At 46.4% G+C, this 12,928-nt stretch overlaps 1 protein-coding gene across 2 annotated transcripts; it reads left to right on the top strand.

The window, feature by feature from the left end:
• The first annotated feature begins 5,026 nt into the window (after positions 1-5,026).
• LOC138821304 (uncharacterized protein C11orf87 homolog) lies at positions 5,027-11,960 on the top strand. Of its 2 annotated transcripts, none has more exons than XM_070013435.1 (2): positions 5,027-5,213; positions 6,229-11,960. In XM_070013435.1, exon 2 carries the CDS (start codon positions 6,515-6,517, stop codon positions 7,109-7,111), a length of 597 nt encoding a protein of 198 aa, XP_069869536.1. In that variant the 5' UTR covers positions 5,027-5,213; positions 6,229-6,514; the 3' UTR covers positions 7,112-11,960. The 2 variants fall into 2 exon arrangements, with proteins under 2 accessions (XP_069869536.1, XP_069869537.1); XM_070013436.1 differs by lacking the exon at positions 5,027-5,213 and adding an exon at positions 5,943-6,023.
• The last annotated feature ends 968 nt before the right edge of the window (positions 11,961-12,928 follow it).

Genomic DNA, 12,928 nt, shown 5'->3' on the forward strand with positions numbered 1-12,928 from the left:
GTCTCATTTGACACTAAGTGGAGCTAACACCATGGCTGGAAGACATAGGAGGAAGTAAATTCTTTTGTCCAATTTATTTTTGACAGTCAGCTTGCAGATAAACAGATGTAAATTATGTAAGGCCTGGTAGAGCATCAAATACATTTTATCGGAACAGCAACAAATAAAAGGAACTTTGTGGGTGTAGTTGTGGCTGGAGTCTGGGATTCAGCTAATGCAAGATCCATCTACTACATGCCCAACAGTCTCCACTTAACCAGCGTCTTCCAAAAAGGGACTTGGAATTACTAGGAGGGGCAGGCATTGCAGACAAGTAGACTTGGGCTTGGATCTTGGCATCATCATTTAATAGTTGTGTGCCCTTGGACAAATAACCTTTCATTTCCTTCAACTAGAAAATAGATACAACTCTCTCTATGCTATAGGAGAGTGCCAAGGATTCTATGGGATCGATGCTGTATTCTAGAGTCATTGTTGAATGAATATTTGCTCTATTCCCTTTGCTACTGGTAACCGTCCTTACTATTGGTTCTTTCTCTGATCTGAAGTTTGGAATAAAGACATGCTAGAAAGGTCTTTCAGATATGCTTTCATATGCCTGTTGTCTGGGAGAGCCGCCTCTGTCTACTGTTCTTGCCTCTTCTTGACTTCTTTGGTCCATGCTGTTACCTCTAAGAAGACCTGGAGGAAACAAAACCTCTATCTGCTTTGTATATACATTTGAAAGAGGCAAAAAGATACTTATGGAAGTATACGGGTGATCTCAGTTATGATGCATCTACTCTAGAGGGTATAGAGAGAAATCTAACTTGATTCCTCTACATGAACACTTTGGGAATTCCCCTACATACACATTATAATAGAGGTATGCTTGGGTCATTCCATCATTAGAGTCTACAGCTTCTTTTCTGTCTCTTCTCTACCTGGTTGCTATTGAAGTGTCAGCTTACTATAGGTCTGGGAAGAACAACAGATTTTCAGTTCTTCCTCTCGTTTCAATTCTAGTGGATTAATTCCTAGGTGAGGTTAGAGACGTTGATGGCAATGTGTTATTGTTAATCAAGAGTGACAGATGTGGAGATAATTTTGGATTGTGTTAATGTTATGAGAAACAAATGAGCTCCTGTTGACACAATACCTGATTTAATAATGAATTGCATTGTATTACATTTTAATGCCCTTGCTGGAAAGCGCTAATCTCAGAGCATGATGTGTTCTTGTGAAGTGTGATACCATAATAATCCCGAGGGTTTACTTTTTTTCCCTCTCATTAAAAGAGGGGAAATGTCAGCCTCTTTGGATTATTGGATCAAATTCCGAAGTATTAATATATTACGCTGTACATAGCAGTATTGTGACAAAGTATATCCTGTGAAACTAGAATAATAACTTAGACTGTAGACTATATATTCTTTTTTGATTTTTGGTTTCATTATGAATAATGATATAAAGTTACTTACAGAAAATAAATCCATGCTTCTAATACTTTGAGTTAAACCAGTATTAGAGAAAAAATACCCTCTGCTTCCTTTTCTCACCCCTCATCAACTTTGAGTGTTTCAGTGGCCTCTTTCCATATAACTTCAGTATTGAAGCTGGGCAAAGGTTGATTTTTATTGGCTAGCCTTGATATCATACCTCCACAATTAGAAGTAATCCACAAATTCTATGTAGAGCCCCTCTGGTGTTCCCCTTCATCTGTGTCTCCTCTGTGTGACATAAACCCTTTAAAGGAAGAAAATGGGAAGTTTGGAGGAGGTGTGGGGGCGGGAGAGGGGGATTAAAATCCTGCTCTACATTGAATAATGTAAGAATTTCCATTTACAGAGAGCCTTCTAGGTGATAGGAAATTTCCACATATGTTAAAAATCTTTACATTATGCGATGGAGACGAAACTTGTTATTCCCATGTTACAGAAGCAGCAACCGAGGCTCACAAATACTTTATGAGTCATCCCAGTTTTCAGAATTAGCAAGGACCATGCCTGAGTCCATCCTAAATTGGTCTGGGCTTCAGAAGAAATGTTCTCAGTGATCCTCTCCCACCCCAACTACATCTTTTATGAAAAAAAGATCACCTGGAAATTTTCCACATATGTTCTTAGTTCTAAAGACTCTCCCCCTGGAACCATGTTCTCTGAGGTTGTTTCTTTCTCAGTTGTTACCATAAGAGAGTATTTACCAAGATTCTTCCTGCCTGTATTTCTACTGAAGTGTGGAACTGAAATGTAGCAAATACCGAAAAGGAGTGTGAGACTATTTCTCATACTTATGTATGATAATTTATAACAGAATATTTCAGTAGCTACCTTTGTGATCCATGTTATTTCAGCAATATCACAGGTAGAAAACAATGGTCACAAATGTTCAAAGATTGCTGGATGGATTTCCTAGGATTTGGCTACGTTATGTCAGCAGTCTTTAATTTCTGCATTCTCCTTTGCCTGAGGCCTAATGAGGTTGGATTTATATAGGGCTGTTTGGCTCTAAACATAAGTATTTATGTTTCAATATCTATTTTCCATGAAGGGAAGACTTTGAGAATCATAGAAACTTCTTGGTTTTGTTACTCTGAACAGATCTGACTCTTTGGAAGTGGTGGGTACAGTAAGAACAACTTCTTGTGTAGAAGCTTTGCTAGTTATGCCAAAAATAATATGGCAACTCAGTGGGACCAAAATATTGCAGTACGAGAGGGAGGAGCTTGTTACTTGTGCTTGAATCATACCAACCAATGACATCTCAGTCTATGTACAAGCCAAGAGAAATTACAAATCTACAGCCTATCTCTGAAAGAGAAGAGGGAGAAAATATACAGAGCTCTTGACCTGAAAATATATGTCTTTAATCTACTTAAATCACTTCCTGTTAAATACCATTGTCTTTTCAGTCACATTCATTTCCTGCAAAAGATTCATTCTCTAGGGTAAGACCTTGTCTTTTCATAGGTTGTGTAAAATGGCACAGACACTTTTAGCACGGTTGGTGTAACAGATGGCTCATTTGTAACAAAAGGATAAGAACAGTGTCAGCTTCATGACATGTCCTAGAAGCTTGGTATACAAGAAGAGCCCTGTTTCATATAGATTACAATCACACTATAATATGTTGTGATGGTTTGTTTCCCTCTAGGAAAACCCAATTCTTCTTCCAACTGGGAAAACAGACCACTGAGAGTTAAATATACTTATGGAAAGAGTCTTTGCTTTACAAGACAACTTTTTCCCCCCACTAAAGAGTCTCTTTAAATAGCTAGATCTCCTTTTAGAATATACAAAAATGGATTTGCTTTACAAAAATGTCGATCCCAATCAACTTTTCAGGAGCATAGACAATGTACAAAAATGGAGCATTACCTGTCAGGTGTCAACGATGACATCTCAGCGATTGCAGTGGAACAAACCAACCACTCACTATTTCCTGAGCGCGCTGAAGTCAGAATACCAATGGCAATGGTGGCTTTTACAGACCCTCATCCGGGGAAGGAAGAATAATATACTAGCACCAGAGTCATTGATCATCACTAACTGTGTGACATTGGCCTCCAAAGGTACCAAACTGTGGTCCTCAAAAGTCATGCATTATTCTGCATGGACTGAATTATCAGCTCAAAGGAGGATACTGCTTATTGAGACAGTTGTGAGGCTAAAGCTGATGACTTTTATTTTTCTTTTGTGGGGCTGGAGATAAAGCCCGGGACGTCCCACATGTTAGACAAATACTGTAACACTTAACTGTTTCCTCCCACCAGATGGCATATTTAAAAACATGAAAACAAAATCTGTGTGACAGATACGTGTTAGTTCTTTCATATATGTTATGATCATAGAGAGGAAAAGGAATATTTTCCTAGATAGGAACCCAGGTCCGGAGTTGGAACCCCTGTCCTACAGGCAGATAAGTGGTTTCTCTTTGTGTCACATCCTCTCTCTGTACAAGCATGGCGAACACAGCAGCTAGCTGGCCACCAGTCATTGCTGCTGGCTCTCATTTCTGACACCGATCAGGAAAAGCTTTAGCAAGGAATCTATACTGCACTGTTCAATTTAGCAAGGAAGTATTGTACAGGTACTTTGCTAGACTCAAAGACAGAAAGCAAACAAGTCAGGGAGTGAAGGAAGAAGTGCACATTTAATAAAACATTTGAGGGCCTGTAAATGCCATAGGGAGTTTTTAAGTAGTGTTCCGAGATAGCCCTTCTAACAAAAAGCATGCTCCATCTCAACCATGGCTACTCTCTGACAAGAGTTCTTTAGGGTGCTGAGAACCCTTCCAGAAGTTCTACCCAGTTTGCTGAAAGGGTTTTTCTTAATACTGTATACGGCAAATACATCAAGCTCTGTAACAAAAATTAGGGTGGAGTGCTGAGGGCTGAGTTCACGGGGCATTCGTCTCAGGGCATTTCTTCCCGTGTCTTATAAACCTGGAAATACTCTGTGCCCTCCGGAGTGTGGATGGACCAGAGTTTTCCATAGACTGGTCGACTGGGTTGGGTCTGGCGATGACGGTGAGGAGAGAAGCAGGTGGACAGGGTTACATCGGGGATAGCTGGGGAGCGACGCAAATGCAGCGGGGTGGGAGTCCTGGTTAGGTTTGCACTTGAGGTTCGGCCGCAGTTGCGTGCGCGTCGTCTGTCTAGTGCACGCAGTTCCAACCCAGGGCAGCGCCGTGGGGGTCGGGGGGTCGGGGCGGGGGGACTCTCACCAGACACGAGGAATAAAGCCCGATCTGTGTCCCCAGTGGGAGAAAGGGTCTCTGTGGCTGGAAACGGGACGATCCGGGAAAGGGGGTGAGGAGCGGCCCAGGCGCGGGAGTGCAGGAGGTGGGTTGCTGGGAGGGGGGCGGGAGGGGGCGGGAGGAGGCCGCCCCTCCTGGGCGGGGCGGGAGCCGGGCCGGGGCCGCGCGCGGCGCACCCCGCGGCTGGCGCGGTGCTGGGGTGTGCGGTGGGCGGGGGCCGCGGGGTGGCTCGGAGCCCTGGCAGCGGCTGGCTGACGTCACCGGCCTCTCCGGCAATAGGCTGCGAGCTGAGCTCCCCGGAGCAGCGGCGGCGAAGGCGGCGTCTGGAGCGCGGCCGGCTGGGTCCCCGGCCCCTTCACTCCGCGCCTTCCGCAGCTCCCCGCCCTGCAGCCGGCCGGCCGCTCCGGCGGAGAAACCCACGTCTGCCCCCTCTGAAGCCTTCCGAGGGCCGGGAGGCCCCGCGGCCAGCGAGAGAGGTGCGTGGGGAAGGACGGCTCCCGCGGCCTGCGCAGCCCCCCACCCCGGCGCCCCCCATCCCCGGCCCCCGCCGGCCCCCGGCCCGGCCCGGGCTGCGCGCGCCGCCTCCGAGCTCCGCAGTGCAACAGTTAGCCGGCGCCTCCGGGGAGCTGCGGGCGGGCTGCGGGACCACCGGCTCCGGGGACCCGGGGTCCGAGGGCTGGGGGCTGGGGGGTGGTGGTGGAGGGCGAGGGCTCGGGAAGGCCAGAGAGAAGATCCGATGCCCAAACTTTGCAGGCGGGAACCCTCCCCCCTGTACTTGCAGCTCCCCGGTGGGTGGCGCGGGGAGCTGGGGGGAAGGGGGCGTTGGCGGGGATGAGCCTCGGCGGCGAGGAGAGAGGTGTTCAGCTCCTTCTCTTTTGGAGGGGGGTTATAGGTGGGAGGGGGTGGAGAGCAGCAGCCAGAGAAACAGACACACGCCCGGGGGCACGATCCTGTGCCCCAGCCCGCGGGCGGGGACCGAGGCAGAGTGGGGATGCGGTGCCAGGACTGTCTGTCCTTCCACCCCCCCCCCCCCTCCCCCGGGACTGGGACACCAGATCCTGAGAGGAAGAGCCTGGGTGGGGGGGAGAGCAAAGGAGCGCCGTGCTCCCCTGGGACCTACTTGGTGGCCCCGGGGGGGGGGTGCTGGGGGGAAGGGTGGGGGGGATCGGGGCGCAGGGAGCCCGGGGCGGGTGGAAAGTTGTGAAGGACGCGGCTCGGCTGCGGGATCTGCTGAGTAATGTGCGGAGCCGGGCGGTGCGGGGCGCAGACCCCCCCCCGCTTTGCGGGTTCGTCCAGGGGGCGCCGGGCTGGGCGGTGGGTCCGACCTTAGCCCCCACCCCCTCCTCACCCCGCACCCCGGGCTGCGGTGGGGAACGGCGGCTCCCCGGCGGGGCTCGCTCGCTCGCTCGGCGGGGCGGACCGATCCTCAGTCCCTTTCGCCGCCCGGGGCAGCGGCGGCGAGGACCCTAACGAAGCCTGTTCTCTTTGCAGCCGGGCGCCTCTGCGAGGGAAAAAAATAAACTAGATAAAAAAGATCCTTCCAGAAGGGGAGCGGAGGAGAGCGGCTCCCCCGGCCGGCGCCGGGAGCCCCGTGGCCGGCGGCACCTGCCAGCAGTGGCTACCCCGTCCTTGGCCGGCGCGCCCCCCCCCCCCCGCGCTCCCGCGCGCCAGGGAGTAGTTTCGGGCGGCGCGGGCCCCGTCCTCTCCCTCGCCTAGCGGGGACGGTGCGCCCGAGAGAGGCAGCTCGGCGGGCCCGGCCCCCCCCAGCCCAGCGCCCATGAGTGCCCGGGCGCCCAAAGAGCTGCGGCTGGCGCTGCCGCCTTGCCTCCTCAACCGGACCTTCGCGTCCCCCAACGCCAGCGGCGGCGGCGGCGCGGGGGGCCGCGGCCCGGGCGCGGGGGGCGGCGGCGCGTGCGTCACGCAGGTGGGACCGCAGCTCTTCCAGTCCTTCTCGTCCACGCTGGTGCTGATCGTCCTGGTCACGCTCATCTTCTGCCTCCTCGTGCTGTCCCTCTCTACCTTCCACCTCCACAAGCGCAGGATGAAGAAGCGGAAGATGCAGAGGGCTCAGGAGGAGTACGAGAGAGATCACTGCAGTGGCCGCCGCGCCAGTGGGCGGCTGCCCCGGCCGGGTGGGCAGACCCCGATCCAAGGGAAAGAAAACCGGCTGGAGAGACAGCCCCGAGACTCTGCCCCGTGCGCGCCCTCGAACGCCACCTCCGCGGGGCCTGGCCTGGCGGCCCCGGGGCCCTGCGCTGCGCCTCCACCTCCGCTTCCAACCCCCAGCCCGCAGGCGGCGCACGCAGCCTCCTCCTCCTCCTCCTGTTCGGACACCGCTGGCGAGGGCCTTTTACAAACGGTGGTACTGTCCTGATTGTCCCACCCCACCTCTTCACCCCTTCCTCATCTCCGGCATCTTCACCATCCTCGCCTTCCCCCAGGCCTGCCTTCCTTCCGCCCTTCCTTTTCCATCCCCTCCCCCCACCCCCAAATCTGGCCTCTCTGTCCTCCCTCTCCTCCCCCCCCCCCCCGTCCTCCCTCGGACTCTTGCTTCTCCTCCGCCGAGGCACTGTGCGGTATTTGTAAATATTGGGTGAGGAAAGTCTCAGCAGAAGAAATAACGCTGACAATACTTTATTCATATTTATAGTAATTATAATACTAATAACACAATCCAAGCGCATGACAAATCACATAATTTCTCCTTGTCAACGAAGGATGCGTCTTTCCTCTCCACCCCGGGCCCCCCGCCCCCCTCAGTCAGGAGGAGAAACCGCACAAGCTACCAAAAACACGCAAGGCATGGACAACCCGGCGCAAAAAGGAGGGGAGGGGGCCCCGTGATGTTGTACATAGCCGTCCAGTTAGGTTCCGCTACCCTCCTGCCCGCCCCCCCGCCCCCAAGCTTCCACTTTTCCTTTGGCTTCTCCCCCTCCCCTTCTCTCACCCCAAGCTGGGCTCAGCCAATCGTCTACGATAAGAGAAACGCGGATGTGATTAAGCACCGGGACTGTGGAAGGCCACAGAAAAAGCCCCAGGAGAGAAAAACCCCAAACAAACAAAAGTTTAGGACAGGTCACCCCTTCCACCCACCCGCCTTCTCACAATGACCTTTTTCCAAGATAGAAAAGTTTGATTTACTTTTAGACATGCCTCTCGCTGGCCGAGCGTCAAAGCCTTTAAATGCACTAAGAACAAAAGCAAAAGCTGTCTGCTCCCCCCCTCTCCCTTCCCCTGCCCTTCTCCCAAACCTCCCTCCCCCCCCCACACACCTTGTTTGGAGAAGTCAGAGATCCCGGAGCTGTCCACACAGCTCTGGTGCTGAAATGGCCTCGCCTAATGCATATTTCCTTCGTGCAGGTCAAGGAGGGGCTGCTAGGGAAAGCAATTCTTAACGGCTTTTGGTTGGTTTCTCTTCTTTTTCTCCAACCGAGTTAGCGTATACTATTGTTTTTCTTATTTATTAAGCGTTGCATAAGTTATCTTTTTGTAAAAAAAAAAACACAAAACAAGACATAAAAACATATTAAGTGACGTGCAGTACTAAAAAGGCAGTATCTAACCAACCAGAATGTTTCTGTTTCAGTTTGAGAACAAGTGCACCTTTGTTGTATACTTCTTATCCTGGTACCAAATACAGAAGAAATTATAGTTCTGTTTGACATCCTCCAAGCTGTATATTCTTGTTGATGCTTTCCAGCTGTTGCTATAAAGGGTCCTGCTGGATGAGGAATTCGGTGTTGTGGGCTGGTCCTGCTGATTCTGTCCTTTTGTACCTTACTCTGAAGCTGACTGTTATAAAAAAGGTGACATGTATGTTTTCTTTTTTTTTTTTTTTACCTCTTGCGAATAACAGAAGCAACCACCACGACAAAAAAATATAATGGATGCGCTGGAATGCCATCTATTAAAACACGGTTAATATTTAAACAGTGCCCGTAGTTCTACCTGCATGCACTTACCACCTGGAGGCAGTGTGCGTGCTTGCTTGTGCAGTCTGTGTTTGAGGAGGGGCTGGTGGGGATGTTGGACAATTTGTATGACAGGACATGCAAATTTCAAGAGAAGTTAAAGCAGCCAGTACTTAATGGGATAAAAATGTTTCATTACAAATCTGTGCCTGTATTTGAGATTCAGCAGAAAAGGGTTTCTCTTCCTTGTAAGTCTGGCTTAGCTGACATTACTGAATATATGAAAACAAATATGAAGGGAGAAAAGTGTGGGGGAAGATAAATATTTTATTCTTACTCTTAATGCCAGATAAGTCTATCTATATTAGGAATGGAGTCCTCCTCTGATTATTTCCCACTTTGTTTCCCTTGGGTAGATGGCAGAGAGTTCTAGAAGCATATTTATAATCTTAATTATAGGCACTGGCATCCCTTCTTGGAAACTTAATTTTGTGACAGCTATTCAAATGTTTGTAAAAAGTTTGAATGAGAAGGATCTAGAAGAACCTTAACGGAAAGTCTTTATCATATTGCTGTGTGTAACATGGCCCCTGAGTGCATCCCTCTCCAAGTAATGATGATGATATGGATTCCTGTCTTGGTTTCAGCCATAAGTGCAGTTGTCCAGAAAAAAAAAAAGATGGCCCTTGGTGATTTTTCGTCACCTCAAGATCAGTTCCCATCTTTTATATTTAAAAAAAAATTAGCTTAATTTTAACCACCCATTAGATACTCACCCAAGTCCTTTTCTTGAAGTACAGAAGACCATGGCTTAAGCATACATAATATGTTATAATATTAGGAAGACCAGATCTGATCTTGGACACAATATATTAAACAATGAGCCAGGCTCTCTCCGGTGCCTTAGTCGCATCCTAGTAATAGGTAAAAGAGTGCATTAACTCCCGCAGACCACTAAGGAATCCTTTAGTGCATCAGAGCTCGATATTATACATCAGGATGACTAAGGCACTGGGGAGGAGAAAGTCCATTAATTTTTGTAGCTTGCGCTCATCCAGCTGAAGTTCTTTAATACCTGCTTACAGAATCACTTTTGGACTTGAGCTTTGAATGGAATCAGGAACCCAAGGGGGAGCTTCCTCATTTCCAAATGAACTCTACTAAAGTGCATGGATATTACTTTCTTTCCTTTATCTGGTGCACTTTATTTTTACAGTGAATAATTTCCCATTTTATTAAAGCAATAAGATATTCTGTTGTGAGCAGTGCTAGATGATGATTCCATTTCCTTGGTGCTGAAGCTACTCATATGTTCTTGCCTTATGAATCATAGTACATTCAAGGCATGCAATAATATTTCCCTTCCCACAAGCAGTCCGTATACCCTAGTGGGTAATGTCCTATATAATTTTTCCCTGAAGGAATAGAAAAAGAAAGGGAAATAAAATGATTTTTTGTTGTTAAAAAAATCTTGATACCTCTAAACATGGACACACATCTGTAATCTATTGTTATTTTCTACCTGAATCTGTGTATGCCTTTCTCCATTAACTGACTATCGTTTAAAACTTCTAATAGCATCTCGTGTAAAGGTGATGCATTTATATTTACACCGAGTTCAAAACAGTCAGAACCCTAAGCTTCTGGTGGTGTCAAATAAAATCTAGTAGGACAGTTCCCATACCAAATTACTGAATAAGCACACATCCAAACAATTTGTATAGACCTTGCTAAAAGCACTCCTTATGGAGCTCAGTTGACAGTCCCAGGAGTTTGGGATGCTACCCATAGGGCATTTTGATTTTTATTTCTATGAAACAAAAGGCAATATAGGAATAGCTTAATTTATTTTAAGGATTTTATTCACTGATGTCCCGTCAAACAAATTACTCCAAACCCCTAATAGCTACAGCTCAACTTCTGCACTTGCTATTATCAATAAGGTGGCATGCTTGTTATTGTTTTTTTTTTAATGAGAAAATTGGGGAGAGAATGCCATTATGTTAATTCTATGGGACTCTGAATCTTTAAGATGTAAATGGATATAATCTTTAGAATTTATATACACTCATAGATATGTATTTATATATGTATACCTTTTGTACAAATTTACAATGGACTTTTTGTATTCTCTTTTCTGACATTACAAGAATGAGATGGAAACCAAATAATTGTTCCATCCTCTTATCTAGGAAGGATACTTAAAAGTCAGGTATATGCATGCATTTATTTCTCTGGGGTCAAATTTGAATGACTCCCTCTTTATTTAATGAGAAGGGAGAGCTGTGGTTGGCTCGGGAAATTGGTAATTAGATAAGCTTCCTTTCCTATGTTAGTGACTCAAATGTAGCAATGATAATAAAGTTATGACCATATCAATGTGGTCAAACTATCTAGATGGAATGCAAAAATATGCAAAAGAGGATTAGGGCGATTGAGACCACACACAACCCTGGTTTGTGGCTTGAATTTTTATTTTGTGTGAGATACAACTTATATCTGCATAGCTACAGGTAAAAATGAAAATATTATAATTATTTGTTTAGTTTGATAAGTAGTTTTTGGGAAAATATAGACACATTAGCTTTAAAACAAACTTCTTTGGCATCTGGCTTTTCCACAATTTCTATCTGTATCCATTGAAGTTAAATAGATGATGGTTAAAATTTTATTTTTCCAGCGCGCAGAAGTAGGCTCTAAATGCTTTTCTGTGGAAGACAGCTGAGCAGTTGCTAATAAATATCATATGAAAGTTAGGGGCTAAATTAGAACCAGAAGGTTTTATCTAATATATCCAGGCTCCTGAAGTCCTTTCCCAGGTAAATCTAGCCTTTGAACTTGACTCTAAAAAGCCACTTACCCTTTTCTGTGGAACTAGTGATTGTGGCTTACAGATGTTTCAGTTCATGTGACAATAAATTGGCCCAGTGATGGAAGGGTATTTAATCATTGGACCCAATATAAACCTGATTATGATCTGTTGTTTAAAACTTATATGGCTTGACATAAATACTTATTAATGTCACCAACCTTATAATGCAATTGATGTCATCTAGACATGAGAATAAGAATTTAAATTTATTTGAGGATAGTGACTTATCAAGGTTGTCTTACCTGTTTGGGGCAGAAACTTTCCCTGAGGCATGTGACGACATTTGGTTGTTTCTACAGAGAAATTAACAAGAACAACAAACAGCACCAACAGAACAACTCATTTTTGAACTTGAGTATATCCAACAGATAGAATAAAGAGATTAGAATTCATGGAAAAAATGTTTTGCTTTTCTATCAATAAAAGAGTTTTCTTGTTAATTGGCCTTTGGGACAATATTTTCTTATTAATTTCATGTATAATAAAGCAGGATTACAAAATTACTCATCCTTACACCCTGAGATAAAATCTTCGAAAAGAAATTGACATTCTTTGTTGTTGTTGGTAGTGGTGGTGGTGGTGGTGGTGGTGGTTGGTGGTAGTGGTTGTGGGGCTTGAATCCAGGGCCTGGGCACTGTCTCTGAGCTTTTTTGCTCATGGCTAGCACTCTACTACTTGGAGCCACAGCTCCATTTTCGGCCTTCTTTTTTTCTTTATAACTCATTAGCTCTTCTTCACAAACCAAACCCATCTCAGAAGTGGAATGGGAAGTGTATAATTTTTATCTGAATCCAATTAATAACATTGTAGCCCCTTTAGACAGAGACCCAGTCTCTGGAGATGATCTGCTTAGGGTGTCAGATTTCTTCTTTCTCTGCTTATATGTCTTTAAAATAACCTGATATTTCAGGAAGAGATGTGGCTGATGTGATTTTATGGCATAAGTGTGGGAGCTAGGGGTTTGGGGGAAGAAGTACCCTGAGTTTAGGCCCCACAACCAACAACAACAGCAACAAAAAGATGGCTGATTATCTCTACTAAGGCAGATGCATTCATAATGCTGCCCAGTATCTAGCCTTGGTCTGCTTTGCTACCCAGAAGTTTATGTTCTGACCTCAGTATGTGGATTTCCTAGGATGGTATTAATTTATGAAATATTAACTATATATTTTCTTTTTGTGCTGGTTCTGGAGTTTGAACACAAGGTTAACACTCTGCCACTTGAGCTACAGCTCCACATCCAGCTTTTTTGGTGCTTAATTGGAGACAAGAGTCTCCTAGACTTTTCTGCCTAGGCTGGCTTTGAACTGCATTCCTCAGATCTCAGCCTCCTGAGTAGCTATTCTTCCAAATACCATCTTTAAATAAGAACTGATGTAGATAGAATTGTTTCTCTTTGTGAAAGTAT

This window comes from Dipodomys merriami, unplaced genomic scaffold (genome assembly GCF_024711535.1).
Source record: "Dipodomys merriami isolate MVZ:Mamm:240054 unplaced genomic scaffold, mDipMer1.0.p SCAF_91, whole genome shotgun sequence".
NCBI classification, from domain to species: Eukaryota; Metazoa; Chordata; class Mammalia; order Rodentia; family Heteromyidae; genus Dipodomys; species Dipodomys merriami.

Bases quoted from the DNA above. Each gene is read 5' to 3' on its own strand.
- LOC138821304 (XM_070013435.1), top strand. From the start codon at position 6,515: ATGAGTGCCCGGGCGCCCAAAGAGCTGCGGCTGGCGCTGCCGCCTTGC.